The sequence below is a fragment of the Plodia interpunctella genome, chromosome 2, assembly GCF_027563975.2.
Source record: "Plodia interpunctella isolate USDA-ARS_2022_Savannah chromosome 2, ilPloInte3.2, whole genome shotgun sequence".
In the NCBI taxonomy this organism is placed as follows: Eukaryota; Metazoa; Arthropoda; class Insecta; order Lepidoptera; family Pyralidae; genus Plodia; species Plodia interpunctella.
Genome location: NC_071295.1, coordinates 4,226,561 through 4,245,760, shown reverse-complemented (window position 1 = coordinate 4,245,760; position 19,200 = coordinate 4,226,561). Strand labels below are relative to the sequence as shown.

Genomic DNA, 19,200 nt, shown 5'->3' with positions numbered 1-19,200 from the left:
TTGGCTCGATACCTTGGCACCATGCTGAGCTGGTCGCCATTTCGGCTTACATATTGTATTCGATCTATACTCGTTACTCTTTTGTAAGTTTGGATTTTATGTGTTTGCCGAATAAATGATTTCTTTCTTTTCTTTCTTTACCACAACTATTTTCAAATTATTTTCCTTCGGCTAAAGAGAAAATAAAAATATTGGTAACCATTAGATTAGCGCTGTCACTGTCACATCTAATGACAGGACATGTGTCACCAGCACTTCAATTCGAAGCTCAGTTATTTCAATAATTTTGGTTTTGGACGAAAAATTATTGAAAAGGTATGTGTAAATCAATAATTCATTATTAAGTAATAGTTTTTTGCCCACATTTTAGATATATTGGTTTGCAAAAAGTCATGTTTATGATTTCTAAATGATGATCCAATTTGTTTCAGACGAAGCAGGAAGTGGTAGTCTATATCATTGAAATTCTTCAAAATTTTCGTCTTTGTATTTTATATCATAAGGCCATAATTAAGCTTAGCGTTGAACAAAAATGGCAGTGATAATGATGATTTTGATTATATTGGTTCAAATCTTTAAATGATTTCAGTTGTTATACCGACAGCACAATACGATTGAAGCAATGGCTTTAGCTGCAAACAACACGAAAATCTTGGAATTCTTAGAATTGGTTGGTCGTCTAAAAGTGAGTATTTGAAAATAATTCTGATAAGACTGATAATTCTTAGACTGATTCCTGGTTGCTCCAGTGTTATATTTCCCTGATGCCTATTACAAACGATTACTTCAAATTCATCAAAAAGTACTACCTATATTTTTATTTCAATCATTGCATTCATAAAAACAATAGTACTCATTGTTTCAGACCTATAATCATTTATCTTCTATTTTTTCAGCATGTCAAGAGAACTGGATGGGTCATCTGTGACATAAATGAATGTGAGTCAATTGCTGGACATATGTACAGAATGGGAATGATGACTTTCTTGTTAACTGATCAAAACAACACCACAAACTTAGACCGTTTCAAATGTCTCCAAATAGGTAATTAATTCATCTATATATATTATGGGAATTAATTATTTATGCTATTTTAAAATTTGGAAACCAAAAAATATCAGCCCAGTAATAATCCTTTGGCCAGGCATCAATATTTACTTGCTCCGCAAAAAATGAAGCTAATGGTTAGCAATTTAAATAAGCGGGCCAGCAAAATAATTCTTTGGGTAACAAGATTTTGTTAGCACATTTGGGCAGCAACATCATAATGTCAGATACTGCATAGGTACACACCAGAATATTAAGTCAGGGCAGGTTTGGTGGTAGGTGTGCGGAGTGGGCTTGATGGTCCGCGCCACGCTCGCGTGGCGTAAGGGGCGGGTGGTTAGCACTTGTGCTTGTTGCTCGCCCAGGTCGGGGCCGAAAGGCCGGGGGGGCGTCGCGGTGAAATGCCTAGCGACCCCGTGACGTCCCCCATAACGGCAATGTGAAAACGCCCCAGGGGTTTAGTGGGTAGGCTGGGCCGACTAGCGGCCCAGGAGTCCCACACTCAGTGCGTAACAAGCATTCCCCTGGGTAAACAAAAAAAAAAAAGGTTTTGTTGCTTTCACTTATAAGATATTTTAAAAAAGCACAATATTAAATTACAATATGTAATACCTAAGTAGTTATGTATTTTGCTATCATGTAACATTTTTTCTTTTAATTTCAGCACTGGTCCATGACTTGGCTGAATGCATTGTTGGTGACATAACACCTCACTGTGGAGTATCACCTGAAGAGAAGCATAGACAAGAAGATGAGGCTATGAAAAAAATAGCAGAACTAACAGGCATGGCTGGAGATAGAATGTATGAGCTTTACAAGGTGAATATTTTTCTTTTTTACTAATTCTTCATAAGTGCCATGCATACAATACATATGTACAATGTATGTATGTATCTATATAATTGTGTACAATTTACATAAGAGGGGGGTTCTATTTCTATTATTCCTGGGTGTTTTATCAACAAATCACTACCAATCGATATGTTCTCTGAAAATCAGTTTTCTACTATTTTTGGATGACTATGCAATTGAAAACAAAAAATGCATATTTTCACCTTTATCTCTGATGAGGCAAAAAAACAGAAAGACAGGCAAATAATGCAATAACAATTTCGTCCTCACCAACTTTGCAGACAAAAAAGCAACAATTACTTGCTATGTTAAATGCATTTTGTTCTAATTTCATCAATAGCTTTTCAATTCATTAAATTATTTGGATAAAATTTGCGTTGACTGATAAAATCTTATCTTTTGGAAGGTCAAGGAAATTATGAATTCTCAATATCCTTACATATTATAAAACATAGTCCTCTGTCGTGTCTGTCTGTCTGTTCGCGATAAACCCAAAAACTACTGCACGGATTTTCATATGGTTTTCACTAAGAGATAGTGTGTTTCTTGAAGAAGGTTTAGGTGTATAATTTATTATGTTGTTACCCGAATGAAGCCGAGACAGGCCGCTTAATCATATTTCAAAATCTTGGCTAACATATTTTCCTTATATTGACAAAAAATATTTCCAGGAATATGAATACCAGAGTTCACCAGAAGCACAATTCGCCAAAGATTTAGATCGTTACGACATGATATTACAGGCCTTCGAATACGAAAAACGTGAGAAGGCACCAAGAAAGCTACAAGAATTTTTTACTGCAACAGAAGGAAAATTTAAGCATCCATTCATACAAGAATTAGTTAACGAACTATATAAACAAAGAGAAGAATTTGAAAGTAAGTTAATGGTTAATGGAAATGCATAGAGTATTTGGAAATGCATAGTAACTTACACGAATATGTGATATGTCATTCAGTTCAAAAAACTTATTTGATGCTATTCTTTTTTTTTAATTGCTAGTGTTTTAAGTACTTATAAGATTGAAGACAGTCTTTAGGCAAAATGCTTTTGTAACTGTTTAAGACATATTATGGTATTTATATGTGTTTTGTTTTGTGTAAATTTTGTATTAGCATGTCAATTCACCACAGGTTTTACTTGTGAAAATTTTGCAATAAAATACAAGTCATTTATAAAATGTATTAATTCAAATTTCTTCTTGTAATTAAATAATAACAAAGAAATTTAATTTTAAAATATTATATATATAAATGTAGTAATTTTGAAAATAATTGTTTTGCATAGTAAATGTTTCCAAAGTACACTTCGCGCCTCTATGCAAAAGAAGACCCACAGTAATATGTGAAACTACAAATACAGGTCGGCCACGTTGTTCTGTTGTCAGTGGCCGAGCTCGTTGTTGTTGTATCGCACCGTCGCGTCTACGAACATTTAACGTTTGAAGTCGTAATGTATTTAATTTAGTCTTATATTTTATTTGTTGTAAATATCGTTTACTCGAAGATGAAAATTCCTAGTTATCCGACCTATCTTGTTTTGTTACTTTTGTTTTTGTACTTTGTTTTGTTTATACTTAATGTTACCATTATTATTTCAAAGTAGTTTTGATTTGAAACAGAAGCATAGCTTTATGCAATATGTGTTAACTAGCATAGCTATAACTTAAAACAAACGATTGTATGTGATTGTAAACATAAGTTATAATCATTATTGGAATATTGTTTGAGTTGCTAGAGATTTTGTTTATTTTTTATTTTACCACTTACCATATAAGTAATTGTATAACGATTTACAGAAAGGAAATATTCTCATTTATCTTATAATTATTAAAGCTAGTAATAAATAATATCTGGACATCAAGCACAAGTAAGAATTTGGATGAATAAAAAAATCATCCCTTTCGCATGAGGAATTATTGTTTTTTTTTTAAATACATAGTTATTTCCTCACAGGTTGGTAAGGTAACAAAATGTCATATAATGTTCAACAAATTATAATCCCATATGCAGCAGTCTAACTATCCTCTTATATATTATCAGAAGAGTATGAGTTATTACCATGTGTGAGTAATTGAAACTAGGCGCAACGAAACAGTCAAACACAGTAACGTAAGTTTTGGAGCATTTGACTCCCTCGGTTCTTGAGCAAGTATTATAATATAAGCTTATGATTATCTTTCTAGAATACTCTACGTATCCCATCAAGTTTACTTACGGGGTAATTATAATTTAATGGAACTGATAATTAGAATGACCTTTCTATTAAAAATATTTTTTCTAGAGTACTACCTAGTATTATTATTTCGACATTATATAGTAAATATTGGTAAACCAGATTAAATTACCTCGATTGGTTAGGTACTATAGATTGATTGATCCCACTAAAATAGTACCAATCCATATCCTCCCGTGGATGTCGTAGAAACGACTAAGGGACACATACAGGCTTAGCATCTGAAACGCAACAATAGCATTCCCAAGAAGAGTCGTTTGTTGGAGGCAGCTGGTTGAATAATCACAACACAGCCAAATCTTACTTTTTTTACGCTGAATGTAACTGGAAACACGGGTAGATTGGCGAGATTGATTCCTAGACTAAATAATGGTTGTAAACAATTTCAAAAATCTAGATTCGACTAGTATCTAATCTACTAGCCATAAGGTTAAAATAGAAATAAAAGCAGAGTATTTTGTACCTTTAATTTTATTGTACAAAAGTGGGTAATTGAATAGTTTACACATACAATCTATTCAGTCAATTAACATTATTTGCATAAACGCTAAAATATTGTGTTTGAGTAATTAAGATTTATCATTCTCAATTTTATTCAGATCATACCAACCCACATTTATAATATCTACTCATAAGAACAATGCAAATTAAAGAAAACCACAGCATATTATTGGGTTTGTTTATTATTAAATTAGGCTTTATGATGAAACTAAAGATTTCAACATACATTTGTAAATGAGAGGATTGCTTAGGTATCACATGAACAATTTCAGCTTCCTGTATCAAAGCTGAAATGTACGCATTCGTTCATATATGGAGCAGTCAAGATATTTTTATGTGCAACATTAATGTACAGCTTGCTTCTGGCCCGTCGATTGTTCCTCTTTTTTTCGTTGTTTTTCTCTCATTAATTCGGCATCCCTAGAATAATAAACAGTACAGTTTGTCACAAAGTTCTACCTGAAACTAGGTGCATTCATTACAAATATAGATAGTTCCTATTTTGATTTGGGGTAATTGCAGGTGTATGGGGTAAGTGTGAAGTGATAAAGTTCCACCTGTAAAAACTGTGGAGTAAAATCTGTAAAATCTGAGAAGGAAGATGCTACATACATACATCTTTGTAGTACATACTTATTAACATATAAATTAATTTTAATAATAACAATTTTAGTAAATTGTACAGTAAAATAAAGTACTTATGTAAGTATGCTAAAGAAAATAGGTACCTATGTTTTCTCTCTGATAGAGATAGTCCAGTTTTTTCATTGGCATTCTTCTTTTTTTGCATCTCCTGTTGCTTTTTTTGGTTCTTGGCGCGGGCCAAATCTCTCTGATTACCACCTGTAAGCAATACAAAGAAAATTAATAGGTCAAAATAAACCCATGCCACAAATTAAGCTGATACACATTTAAAAGTATGAAATAAGTAGTAGCACTCGCATTTTTCATGAAAAACACACATTTTTAAAAATAATATGAATATCACACGATATTCATATTATATTAACGACCAAGCGGAAAAGAACAATTTTAAACCATCTAACAAGCGCATTACTATGTTGTCATCATTCTAGAAAGTTCTGAGAATTTACGTGGAATTTATTTTATTATTGCATATGACATGAAGGGGATTAATATTTTAAATAAATCTGTTTTAGATAACAGCTCTCTACTTACGAGTCATTGTGTCTTAATTTCTGAAAGCCAGTAAAGCTGAATTAGTCGCACAAATTAATAGTATAAACTTGACCGGACGATACGCTAGTCCGGTCGAAACCTAGGCCAACGCACCGCCCTCCTTCTGACCAGTATATAGATTCGTTAAAAACAACTAAAAGAGAATTGCTGGCTTCCCACAAAAAGCCACAGTCAGCTGCACAATCACCCACAACAAAACGATGCTAATGCCAAAAGGAATGAATGATGATGGCGGCGTAGCGCAGCGCTACCGCTACATCCGGGGCTACATCACATCGCATGTCGTCGTTTCTGACTCAATAAAGAGGCCCATTCATAACATTCCGCATTGTCGTCCATCTAACACTGCTGGATGTCAAAAACTCAAAATGTCTTTATTGCATAAACTTTAAGGTATAGGTGGTACACAATATAAGTTTCAACAGTTTGTACACCATAATACAAAATGTCTATATTGTCCATAAAAACAATATCAGTACAAAATAATTCAATAGTATGTTACGGCTAAACCCTGAAGTGCGAACCCTAACGTGAATGACATAAAAAAGGTTGTAAATTCGAAAAAAACCTACCCTGTTATTATTATGTATTCATGGAATTAGTAGGTACTATGACTTACTATATCCAACGAAGTACTTAGTAAATCCATGACTGTATTATATATATATATATATATATATATATATATATATATATATATATATATATATATATATATATATATATATATATATATATATATATATATATATATATATATATATATATTTCATAGGTAGTAGGAAACTTGATACATATTATTTTATAAATTAAATTTCTTTCGCTTGCACTGAATCCTTCGATGTGAAAGATACCAACTATAGCGCGAGCCCTAGTCATACTATCATGTATACCTATTTCTTCAAAGCTGGATGGAAGGCATAGGTAGGGTGATCTTCGTGTTCGTAAAGCCATAGCCAAAGCAGAGATAAAAAAATGAACATAACGTGCAGTTATATATATATATATATATATATATATATATATATTATATATATATTTCATAGGTAGTAGGAAACTTGATACATATTATTTTATAAATTAAATTTCTTTCGCTTGCACTGAATCCTTCGATGTGAAAGATACCAACTATAGCGCGAGCCCTAGTCATACTATCATGTATACCTATTTCTTCAAAGCTGGATGGAAGACATAGGTAGGGTGATCTTCGTGTTCGTAAAGCCATAGCCAAAGTAGAGATAAAAAAATGAACATAACGTGCAGATGTACAGTTTCACTTGTCCTGTCTTTAATCAAATCTTGTAAATTAAATTATAGAGGCCTGCGCATTTCCCACAAAGTTACTAAGTACCTACTTATTCTAGTAGTTAGGTAAGTAAGTTAGGTAACTACTAGAATAAAGCCCCGGATACACTAGGGAACATTTTGTCCCGCAACATGACGCGCAACACAAAATATACGTGACGCTGCAACGTTGCATAGTGTCCCGCAACATGACCCACAACATTGTACGTGACGCGGGGCATGTTGCTTGCTCCCGCCTCGTGAGCGAGCGCATGTGTCCCGCGTCAGTGTTGCGGCATTTGTCACCGAGTATAGTCGCGTACGCAACGTGCCTTTAAAATGTCTGTTGTGTGGGGAAATGATACCGTGCTTTTGCTTATTGAGCTTTACGAAAGTCGTGACTTGTTATGGGATACTTCACACCGTGACTATCGAAATAAAATAAAGAAAAATGATGCATGGGAGGATATTGCCAAGGCGCTTAAATTGCCTAGAAAAGAAATAGAAGCCAAAGTACATACCCTGCGTTCGCAATTTGTCCGAGAAAGGAAGAAAGTGAAATCGTCAAAAACTACTGGCAGTGGACGAGAGGACGTGAAGTCCAGTGCATGGTTTGCGTATGATGCAATGAAATTTTTGCTAAAGGGAGCCACAACGTCTGGAAGCTTGGACACTTTGGACACAAACGTAAGTTATGCTTTTTTATTTCTAATTTATTTATATTTACTAGCGGCCCGCCCCGGCTTCGCACGGGTAGCTAAATTTATACATACTTAATTTATTAATTTAAACTTTCTTCTATTTCTATTTCCTTTTTTCTGCCCATATGATGCTGTATTTTTTTATCTTATCACTTATTTTATTATTATTTCACCTTATCACTACTAATATAATATGTATTATTTACATTAACTAAGATTTGTACACACCTCACCCACAAGACTTCACTTCTAAAAGGATTGACGTTGTTCAATAACATTAAAAGAAAAAATATAGTACAATACTAGTTTATTCATTTAAAAATTATTCTGCCAGGGAACACGTCCTTCTTCACTCATGAAATATTCAGCAAATTTGTTTCTTATTTCCATAGCAGATTCAGGGTAGCGTCGTCCCATAGCATTTAAATTCGACATATTAACAGAGCCAGCTTCTCTGCGCCAAGATCCTTCTAAAATATCGTGATCCACATTTTCAGAATCAAAAGTTCCATGTGGGTTGTACAGTGATCTCGATTGACTATTTCGCCTTAAAAAATTATGGAGGTATATGCACGCCATTACAACAAGTTCAGCATTACAGGGTAGGATGGTTATGGGAGTTCGGAATATACGAAATACAACACCTAAGATACCGAACACATTTTCGACAATTCTTCTAGCTCTTGACAGTCGATAGTTGAAAATGCGTCTTGTTGTACCCACGTCATGATTACCGGGATATGGCTTCATCATGTTTTCTGTCAGTGCAAAGGCGCTGTCTCCTACAAGTACGTAAGGCATATTCGGCCCATCTTGTCGTATTGGGTCTGGAGTCGGCCAGTTGAGTTGGTTATCAGCCAAAGCTTTATAAAAAGCAGTCTCTTGGAATACTCCACTGTCAGAAGATTTTCCTTTAGCACCACAATTTGCATAGATAAAATTGTAATTTGCATCGACAATACCCAATAGGACAATACTAAATTGTTCTTTATAGTTAAAATAGTCACTTCCAGAATTCGAAGGAGCTTGGATCAAAACGTGTTTACCGTCTATAGATCCAACGCAATGCGGAAAATTCCATATATTTTCAAAGCTTCTAGCCTTGGCTTTCCATTCATTTGCAGTAGCTGGGACCTGTAAAGAAATTATTAAACATTAAATACTATTTTTACGTACTAATAATTAAGGATTCATGTCTAACAGATGTTTGAAATAATACAATACATGTTTTATAGTCTATCCTTATTATAATAATTGATTTAATATTTATATCATTAATTTTTCAGAGTCCACAAAGCCAAAACACGATTTCGTCTCCGGATGAAGATGTCGTTCTACAGTCTCAATCTACCGTTCCAGAATTTCAATCTCCTCATCAACTAGAATCGCAATCTACCATTGATCAAGCAGAGCAACCTACAACCCCTGCACCAACACCTTCATCGTCGCGACCAACTCGCAAGAGGAGCCACCCCAATGAAGATAGATTAGAGGAGGCTTATGAAGTTCTGCATGCTGCTAAAAACAGAATGATGTCCCGAGATGAATTCGATGTTTATGGACAGTACGTAGGAACTGAGTTACGTGCATTAAATGACGAACACAGTGTAATTATGGCTAAATATTATATTAATAATATTTTATTAGATGCACGCTTAGGAAAATACCGTACAATTTATAATAATCAAAGCCAGCCAGTTGTTCAACAGGGCTATAGCACTGCATCCAGTGATATTAGCCCCGAGCCTTCTGAAGAGCATATTATACAAGATATACTTGAAACTATGGATTCCTCGAACACTAATAGCATTGATGGCACTAATACTAATTAATTTACGTTGGTCGCTATATCCATCTCGTACTCTTTAAAATTTATTTTACTGAAGATTAAAATACAATTATAAATAAAATATATGCGTTTTCTTTAACTTACCTTTACACATATCTTCAATTTATTTATCAGTTCTTTACAAACTTCTGGTACTATTTTACGTATCAGTTGTTTTGACACTCGAAAAGTGTACGACAAAGAAGCATAAGAATCTCCAGTCGACAAGTACCTCAATGTAATGGCAAGTCTGATATGAGGACTAATAGCGTTTCGTAATATTGTATCCTGTTTGGCTATGGAAGATGCGATCATTTGCAACAAAGTTTCAAAATCAGATGATGACATGCGAGTAAAATTCACAAACGATCCGTCAGACATTCGGAGATCACTTAGAATATTTACTCTTCTTTCTCGTTGTAATAAGAAATTCCGCATCCACCACCTTCTCTTTCTCTTACGTTTCAACACACTCGATATAATTACTATGTACGCAGCACTAATAGCCACAACCTCCTCGGGCGACATTTCTATAAACACTGAGAAGTGTGGTCGACAAAATGTTCCGCGACATGTATCTCGGCACATTCCACGTAGTTGTTGAGCAACATGTTCCGCAACATGTTGCTCCATTTGTCCCCTAGTGTATCCGTGGCTTAAGTCGTCACATCCATGTTAACCCATGTGAATGAATGATGTGCAAAACTCAGTTCTGCAGCAACAAACCTACCTATCAAATAAGATAGAAAAACATTGGCATATATGTCCATGAATCGGCGAACGTTATGAACCGTTGCCGTGAATAATGAACGTGAATGGGTCTCTATAAAGATGACAGCTGCACCGGATGCACATACGCTTTTTTTTACTTTTCTCTTGGTGGCAGTATCTGGGGCTTCTGGGCTTCATTTGCGTGGTAGTAGGTACCTATATTGTCGACAAAGAAAAAATAATTTAAGTTCCTCGCGAACGAAATACGAAATAGTTATAATATGCTTCCTTAATTCGTAATAAATAGATACCCTGCTTCAGCATGATAGCAACCAAACCTCAATCTATGATATATGTAGCCGAATTTAACCAATTCAACAACAGCACGAAGACGTGTAGGTATCGACTTTTGGTAATTTTAGGACATCCCTAGTTCTGTTTTTTTTCTGTCATTGGATGGAAGCGAAATTCGTTTTGCACTTTGTATCGCACCATGTAGGTACCTAGGTATGTAGGTAGGTATACCTAAACTGTCAAAATGTCGGTCAATGCTCAAGTTCAGTTGAATACCAATGAAAATAATAAAAAAAGCGATAAATCACTTAAACCCCTATTTTCTAAGCGAGAAGAATGTTCACATGTGTCATGTTATTGGTAAGTATACATTTTAAGTCGTGATCTTTGTGAGCAATCTTGAGATAAAGCATTTAATATTTATTGCTTTGTTATGGGTTTATGCTTTTTCAGTGAAGAAAACGTCTGGAAACTATGTCAAGACGCCTTAATAAGGGTTCCAGAAGAGTTAGATAGGTGCTATGTGGTATTCATATCGAATCCTTGCCGTACAGTGCCTCTTTGGAAACAAAGGGCTGGGCGTGAGGAAGACCGTCTAGTCATTTGGGTGTGTACTGCAATTGTGTCACGCTATGCTACTATTATGACATACAGTCAAGAAGGCTTGGAATTTGTAGACTTTTTATTTTACATCTATTTCATATTGTTTCACATTCTTTTTTTCTTTTAGGACTATCATGTGATATTTCTGTACTCTTGGGACTGCAAGACATGCCTTGTCTATGACTTGGACTCTGAATTGCCTTTTCCCACTTTCTTCCATAAGTATGTCACAGAAACATTTCGTACGGACCAAGTCTTAAAATCTGATTTCCACAGGTAAAATATTATTTTGTCTAATAAAGAAAAAAAAATAGTGCTAGGTACCTAAGCTAAAATCACAGAACTGTAATAATATTATAATATAAAAATGCCTATTATTGATAGGTACATGACATCAGGAAAAAGTAAGAAAATAATCTGTCAGTGTACCGATCTTGTTATTGTTATAGTTTCAAAAACTGTTTGTGTACAGGTAAAATATTGATTGCCTCCAAATAGGTTCCTCTGACACAATTCTTAATGTGCGATTGTGCAAGTATTTTAAAATAGACAGTGGTTAAAGAGGATAAAGTAAAGGTATACTTTGTCCTCTTTAACCACTTTCTTTGAGAAAGCTTGAAGTTGTTATTTGATCTGTTAACAAATAAACTTTTAACTCAAAATGCTTTATTCATTTCACTTTTAATAAATTTTGTATTTGATTTTGATAGTTTTCTTATATTAAATCTGTTTCAGATTTTTTCGTGTCGTGCCTGCAAAGCAATTCCTTCAACATTTTGCTTCGGATAGACGTCATATGAAAAGACCTGATGGTTCTTGGATCAAACCACCTCCTTCATATCCTGCCATTTGCACTTCAAGTAAGTTGTCTTTTATCTTACTAAAATACTGCAGTCACTGAAAGATTTGATCACCATGAATACAAAAATTATGATGTAATCAATATCCCATCTCAATTACTGAACTTTTTATTTTTTCTTTTATTAGTAGTGATGAGTATTGACTAAAGATTTTTTAACAGTATTTTTATCTTACTAAGTAAATATTTAATGTATTTCAGCTTCAACTCATAACCTAGATGAATACATCAATATGGATTTGGGAACTGGCCCGGGACAGGTGTTCAATCTGACAGACTTTGTTCACCGGTTCTACAAAATTAACAAGTAGTACAAAGGAGACAAAGTTAGATAGTCAAATATTTATTTGAAATTACCTAACCTTATATTGGTTTGTTTGTTGTTTTAATGATTATGTTTTAATAATCTTTTTTGGTAATATTTCTTACTTGTTCTGTAATATAAAATGTTATTAGAGCTGTCAATCTATCAAATTTGCTTTATGAAATATGTTAAAAAAAGAATGAAAAAAATGCCTGTACTTACTAAATTCTTTGGCAATTCTGAGGCACCTTAAATTTCTTTTTAACCACAATCACAAGTGATTTTGCACAAAGTCCACAAATTTTTACTATGATATATTGAGCACATTTATATGTAGATACTGGCAAATAAAGTTTATGATTAATTGTTGAACAAGAAATGATTATTCATACTAATGACCAGTAACTACATGAAAGTTCTCAATAGCTAATTACTCTATAATATATTCAGATAATAAAAATAAGTAATTAATATTTAAATTATATCAATAAGTACTAACTTTTCCCTTCTATATTTAGCTAATGCCAGTTCTAGATAGGTGAATGTCTATGAATAAGTATTATGAGGCTAGTGCTTAATTCCATTTTATATGACTTTTGTGTATAGTGTTTACTGTTCTCTATGTCCTCAATATGTTGTCATTTGTTGTGACAGAAATTTTCTAATTTAGCTAATATACCATTTGTTCTCATTTTGACTGAGGTGATCTTTATTTAAGAATTGTATGTTGTCTTGAGTGATAAAATTAATGTTTATAAGTAAAATTATTGTAGAAGATATGAGCGCAAAGTAGCTTTTGTATGTTGTTAAATCTATTTCATAATTTTGTAACAACTTTTATACACTCTTTTTAACCTTCCCTAGCACCCTTAGTAAGTTTATACAAGATAATAACTTGAAAATAAAAGCATGTTGGCTTAATGAAAAACAAGATAAAAAAATATATTGATAGTTGTAAGAATTCGTGTTTTACGCTGAGTGATATAGCATAGAGAAACTTAATATATAATTGAAATACAAAATAGGTAATGTCATGTGAATAATTACTGGACATATTGCAAGTTGACTTATAGAATTCATTGTATAAAATACAAAGCGGTTTAAATATAAAAATCAATAAGCTAATTACATGACCTTTAACATGGCATTGACTATTACAATCAACAGTGTGCTTATATGTATTGTATGTGCTAATATACAAGTGGTCGACATATAAATTACGTCCGTGCGGACGACCATTAACATATATATTGATCTTGTCATTGTATAATTATGTTGTATTTAAAAGACGTTATATTAGTATTCAAGAGTTAGTTGTTTGACAAACTATTCAATGTTTCATAAATCTTTTATACATCTGCCCTATGAAAATTATGTTGTCTCTACTTATTGTTTCCTAAAATTTAATATTCTAAGGTTTTTGTTATTGCACTAATTTTAGTGCAATTAAAATTAGTGCAATAACAACACTTAAAGGACTGCTATTTAGCAGTCTTTTATTAGACAATAGTGCAAATGTTAATTTAACCATATAAAGTGCATATTATATTATCCAAATATATATTTGGTAAGCAAATGTTTCACTGCAAAATGATTTGAGAATCGATATTTTGCAGAGTTTTTTTCTGTGTTCAAATCTAGTCAAATGTTTAAAACTTTTGAAAATGTATTTTTATTGTTGAGAAATTTAAAGTTTAGCACGATTTGTTTGCCATAAGCCTATTCTATGTATCATGATAAATACTCTAGTCAATAATTCCTCCTATTTAAATTATCAACTTCATTCTACTAGCACTTATCGAGGCGTAGCTGGATATTATATGGGACCAAATCTAATGAGTGTATGTGGTAAAACCCAGTGTATGGAGAGTTTCATGGGGGTGTCTTGACGTCCCATTGGTTACGCCTTTTCTATTATAAAATACTACTTTATTACTCTTCACTTCCAGTTACAAGAGATTTGCTTTGAAATTTTTACTATGTACAGTCTGCCACAGAGAAAACTGACCCCCCACGATTTGAACACCATCTTTTAGGGGGGTCAGATTTCTCTGTGGCAGACTGTATTCAAAAAGCATGATTATCTCTCTTTTGGATACAGGGCGCATAATGCGAGTTTTAAACTCTATTTTCGAAAGAAACTTCGCAATGGTATGCAGCCAACGAGTCATAATAATAGCGGCGTTTGTTGTCATCGCGTCACGATGCTTCATTGGTTGGCTGCGATTCACTGGGGAAAGTCCCGACGATCGTGAATTATAAAAAATTTACAGTCTAAAATCGACTTTCAATGTATAGCTGCACTAGCAACGACTTTTCCAAGTACCTACCTGTAATTTATTGTATTCAAACTAAACATTCCCTTTACGCCTTTGAACTTTCATCTTTTGACTGACAACTATGAGTGATAAAATTTGTGCTTGTGCTTTCAATGTAACAAGTTACACGTTTTAATTTAAGGATTATCAAGCTAAAAATAAAACATCACACGCAAAATCTTTGGTTTTATTTTTCCTTAACAAATAAATAATCGCATATATTGCTTATTTTATAATATCCAGAAAATTAAAATTCCAATGTACAAGGGGTTGCATAGGATTTTCGCCTGTGTCTTAAAGTTGCATTATATAACAGATATTTAGGTACTAGTAACATGACATGCAATAAATACTTCCAACTAATAAAACACCAACAACACTACAAACTACTGTGTACGTATTATCGTCAGACACTCCCGACAAAATCACGCCGACATAAGTTACCTACCTACCTATATGCAAAGCTTTTGGTTTTACGTTACGTTCGAGAACGTATACGCGCATACTCTTCCCTATTCCGCCGAGTAACAGAATGTGAGAGGTAGATCTCAGCGGTATGAGTGGCCTTACTGTTATTTATACTGTGATTTTAGTACATTATAATCGATTTACGTGATTTATACAAAGATTAGTAAATACTAATCTTTAATAACCTAAATAGGTATATAGGTAAGTTTTAAAGTTGTTACATCTACAAAGTCAATCGATACGTTAAACAGCCAATTTGCTTAATTGATGTTTACACGAATATATCTATCAACAATTTCGTTAACAACTTAAAAATAAATAACAAAATATGTAGAAATTTCTGAAATAAATACCTCTTAATTATTTATACGTGTTTAACAACCTTTAGAAGTTCTATGTGAAGATAAACCGCTGATTTCATAAAGATCCAGTTATTTAGTAAGGATTTCGGCACCGTTTTCTGTGATGAGGACAGTGTGTTCTGCTTGCGCCGCTCTCGAGCCATCGTCGGTGACAACCGTCCACCCGTCTTCTAATATTACAGTGTTCTCATGGCCATGTGACAACACCGGCTCAATGGTAAACGTCATACCAGACTGCATATATCCAGGGTAGTCGTTTACTGAAAAAGAAATGAATACAAATTAAGTTCGTTGGTAAATGTGCAGCTATACTTGCAGTCTGTCAAGAAAGTGAAGAAAACAAACTAGGTAATTTTTTTGCCATTGCAATACCAAATAGACTAGTCAATATTGGTTTATATAATATGGCCATAGTTTAGCAGTAAAATGGTTTAGGAGTATGGTGCTGTAACCTTTCGGAGGTCTTTAAATAAAAATTCATCAAATGGTTGTTATATTTATTATTTAGTGTATTTCATACCTGAAATAAAATTTATACTTACATTACATATTAAGGATACACTATATATTAAGGATTCGTAAAGAAATGATCTGTTAATGGGAATAAAATGAATTATTTAAAATTAAATAATGACACTTACTAATGTGATAAATATTTGGAGGACCATGGAAGTACCGGCCAATACCATGACCCAAAAAGGCTGGCAATACAGTGAGCCCGCATTTCTTAGCATGTCTATATATTTGGGACCCAATTTCACTAAATGGCACATTGGGAGCACATGACCTTATAGCCTGAAAGAAAAAAGGTATGGTTAATAACAGTTTTAGCAAATACATGTATGCATAACGAGATCAAGAAGATTGGTTGAGTAGATAGTGTGAAGAGTTACCTCTTCAAACTACTTTCACATTTATAATATTAGTTATGATATGGTTTTAGAAAAATAATATATCTTACAATTTCTAAGCATTCTTCTGTAACACCCACTAACTCCAAACCTCTGTCGTCAACAGATCCAATGAGGAAAGTTTTGGAGCAGTCACCATGAAATCCTTTGTAAAACACCTGTAAGCAGGGAATTTTTATGACAGTTTCATAACAATGATAAAAAATTACAATAATTTACGTGCAAACTTGGGATGAGGTACAGGTATGGGTGTTATGGTATTTACTAACAATACCATTCCAACATTTAAGTTTTCGCACTTTCTTTCGATTCTTGGCCCCTATCTGAGGTTTTTTTGTGATGATATATAACATTTTGAATTTCTTAGTGACTAGACCAAACTCATTACACTTCAATCTTATTCCATATCTGCAGCTTGAGTGGTTTGTGCTACAGAATCCTGAAGTGAGATAAAAGTCAGTTCAATTTGGTCTCATTAAAGTATCTAAGAAATTAAGACAAAATGAAAATTGTTACCAGGTGGCAACAATTTTCACTTTGTCCACTTTGTGTGGTGCCTTATTCAGAAATTAATAAATATTACAAAGGCTTACTGTTATATCCACATTAACTATATCACCATCTTGCAAGAGCCTTAGATCTGGTATACCATGCACAGCCACATTGTTTACAGAAGTGCATACACTCTTTGGGAAGCCATGATAATGTAATGGTGAAGGATACGCTCCGGCTTCAATGGTTAAATTGTGCACCAGCTTGTCTATGTCATCGGTTGAAATACCTGGCTGAAAATAAATTGGTATATATTTTTTCAATACCATATTTAAAAAGTAGAGGTTATTTTTACTATCACTTCACTATTTACGTAGTGCAGTATGCATTTTTCTTTTTGATCCTGGCATCCCTTGGTTTTACCTATCGAAGATGAAAAACTAAAAGTTACCATAAAAGAGGACTTTGAAAAACTATTATAAAATTATTATAAACATCAAAAAATGCATGCATAGATTACCTTCACTAGATGTTGTACTTGGCCTAATATATTAGAGGCTAATTTGCAACTCCTTTTCATCCCTCTTATTTGATTAACATCTTTGATTTCAGGTACTTTTGGGACAGTAAACTCTTGTCCGGTCACATAATAAGGCTTTTCAATGTGATCTGGTACAATCCTACTTGGTGTTGTTTGCACTGGTACCACTTTTTCATAAACCCCAAATCTCTTTCTGAAAATAGTAATAAAGGCTATACTTAAATTTTCCTACAATTTTTATTAAATAAAAGCTTTGAAAAATAAATATTTACGTTTTTCTTAAATAAATTGATTAATTAATGATTACCTAATCAGGGCCACAAAGGAAACAAAGTATAGATAATAAAAACTTACATTAATTGTCCCTGAAGTCTTGGATTGAAAGGTTTGGGAATTCTCATATTGAAAATTTTTAAATTGTTTTATATAATATGTAGGTAGGTATATTGTAATGTATGTATCATTATTTTGTATATCTTACATTTTTCTCCTCCAAAAACTGCCTATAGAAAATACATAATTAGTTAATTTCATAGCGGTGATAAATATTATATTGAGAAATCTGGCATTAGATAGGTAGGTACCTAATTTACGGGTTTTTACTTTTTAAATTTTGAAATGTGTCCTGTGAAATATTTAATACACATTCATCTGCAAATCGTTACTATTAGCCACGAGACGGACACCCAAATTCTAAAGCAGGTATACCTAACAATGTTCTGGTTCTTGACTGTTTTTTTTAAGTATCATGGCTCCATCGTTCGCCAAAACGATGACTTTTCCAACGTCAAGATTGAATTTTATTTTTGTAGGTGTATCTGGATACTCATGGTATCCTCCATCCTCTTCCACTGACATGACATATCTAACATTGACATCTGGGAGCACGGAAAGTCAAGCAAAAAAAAAGACACGGCCGTACCATCCTTTTCTCGAAGTAATTCAGGCCAATTTTGAACCCCAATAACTTAGTTGTGGATAAAACAGGAAGCCTACATTTTACAAGCCCTACAAGCCCTACATTTTCAGTATTAAGCAGTCATTCAGTAATTTTAAATTTCATTCAATTTGAACCAGTAGGTAGTTTAAGAATTTTAACTTTCTTGATTTTGTCACTCACTCACTCACTGACCGATCATCAAAAGACTAAGGCACTTCTGGCAGACATAGAAGCTTCTAATTTAAAATACAATTAATGTTTAGTGGCTAAATTAATGGAAAACCTAAAAATTTCGGTCCAGTGGTTAGATACACCAACTGGATTAATAACTTTGGAATCCCATATAAATATAGGAAATTACAAATGCAGCATTGTACCTGTATGATGGAAAGGGTATGTTCAGCCCATGAAATTGAACAAAATTCTTATAGGAAAATACGTTGAAATATGAAAAAAACAAACTACTTTCCATACAAATTCGACTTATGACTACAAAAAGAAGTGAGATGCCATCAAAAACATGCTGTAAAAACCCAAGTGCGAGGTTTGGCTCAGTTTTTCTACCGTAAAATATTGTGAGATCCATGTTACCAAGTCGATTAATTTATTTAGTCTCTATTTAAGGGAACTTCTGTCTTAAGTTATTAGGCAAGTTATTATCATGTGAATATTAAAAATCTTCACTTTCTTCTCTTTTCTGCGAGACTTGGGTTTTCTACAGCATATTTTTGATGGCATTTACTTTATA

At 33.3% G+C, this 19,200-nt stretch overlaps 6 protein-coding genes across 11 annotated transcripts; 3 read left to right on the top strand and 3 right to left on the bottom strand.

Moving 5' to 3' along the window:
• The first annotated feature begins 213 nt into the window (after positions 1-213).
• On the top strand, positions 214-4,187 carry LOC128678181 (uncharacterized protein). Of its 2 annotated transcripts, none has more exons than XM_053759559.1 (5): positions 214-315; positions 590-685; positions 897-1,044; positions 1,712-1,866; positions 2,571-4,187. In XM_053759559.1, the coding sequence occupies exons 1-5, from the start codon at positions 241-243 to the stop codon at positions 2,805-2,807; spliced, it is 711 nt and encodes a 236-aa protein (XP_053615534.1). In that variant the 5' UTR covers positions 214-240; the 3' UTR covers positions 2,808-4,187. The 2 variants fall into 2 exon arrangements, with proteins under 2 accessions (XP_053615534.1, XP_053615541.1); XM_053759566.1 differs by having other exon boundaries at positions 237-315; positions 432-685.
• A 615-nt stretch (positions 4,188-4,802) lies between these two features.
• Positions 4,803-6,105, bottom strand: LOC128678191 (uncharacterized protein). 2 transcript variants are annotated; one of them, XM_053759586.2, is made up of 3 exons: positions 5,816-6,105; positions 5,365-5,479; positions 4,803-5,056 (listed from the first exon to the last, which is right to left on the bottom strand). In XM_053759586.2, exons 1-3 carry the CDS (start codon positions 5,820-5,822, stop codon positions 4,981-4,983), a joined length of 198 nt encoding a protein of 65 aa, XP_053615561.1. In that variant the 5' UTR covers positions 5,823-6,105; the 3' UTR covers positions 4,803-4,980. The 2 variants fall into 2 exon arrangements, with proteins under 2 accessions (XP_053615561.1, XP_053615553.1); XM_053759578.1 differs by lacking the exon at positions 5,816-6,105 and adding an exon at positions 5,579-5,615.
• A 1,128-nt stretch (positions 6,106-7,233) lies between these two features.
• On the top strand, positions 7,234-9,756 carry LOC128679402 (transcription factor Adf-1-like). The gene is made up of 2 exons (XM_053761622.2): positions 7,234-7,807; positions 9,108-9,756. The coding sequence occupies exons 1-2, from the start codon at positions 7,460-7,462 to the stop codon at positions 9,651-9,653; spliced, it is 894 nt and encodes a 297-aa protein (XP_053617597.1). The 5' UTR covers positions 7,234-7,459; the 3' UTR covers positions 9,654-9,756.
• On the bottom strand, positions 8,112-10,282 carry LOC128679399 (uncharacterized). The gene is made up of 2 exons (XM_053761606.1): positions 9,755-10,282; positions 8,112-8,955 (listed from the first exon to the last, which is right to left on the bottom strand). The coding sequence occupies exons 1-2, from the start codon at positions 10,280-10,282 to the stop codon at positions 8,137-8,139; spliced, it is 1,347 nt and encodes a 448-aa protein (XP_053617581.1). The 3' UTR covers positions 8,112-8,136.
• A 462-nt stretch (positions 10,283-10,744) lies between these two features.
• tun (tungus) lies at positions 10,745-14,916 on the top strand. Its single transcript, XM_053758499.2, has 5 exons — positions 10,745-11,014; positions 11,108-11,261; positions 11,385-11,533; positions 11,993-12,117; positions 12,318-14,916. The coding sequence occupies exons 1-5, from the start codon at positions 10,899-10,901 to the stop codon at positions 12,425-12,427; spliced, it is 654 nt and encodes a 217-aa protein (XP_053614474.1). The 5' UTR covers positions 10,745-10,898; the 3' UTR covers positions 12,428-14,916.
• On the bottom strand, positions 14,912-18,365 carry LOC128677534 (uncharacterized protein). Of its 4 annotated transcripts, none has more exons than XM_053758468.1 (7): positions 18,097-18,365; positions 17,867-18,015; positions 17,492-17,705; positions 17,073-17,264; positions 16,530-16,637; positions 16,210-16,363; positions 14,912-15,828 (listed from the first exon to the last, which is right to left on the bottom strand). In XM_053758468.1, the coding sequence occupies exons 2-7, from the start codon at positions 17,911-17,913 to the stop codon at positions 15,638-15,640; spliced, it is 906 nt and encodes a 301-aa protein (XP_053614443.1). In that variant the 5' UTR covers positions 17,914-18,015; positions 18,097-18,365; the 3' UTR covers positions 14,912-15,637. The 4 variants fall into 4 exon arrangements, with proteins under 4 accessions (XP_053614443.1, XP_053614461.1, XP_053614436.1 ...); XM_053758486.1 differs by having other exon boundaries at positions 18,221-18,363; XM_053758461.2 differs by having other exon boundaries at positions 17,994-18,352.
• Between the last annotated feature and the right edge of the window lie 835 nt (positions 18,366-19,200).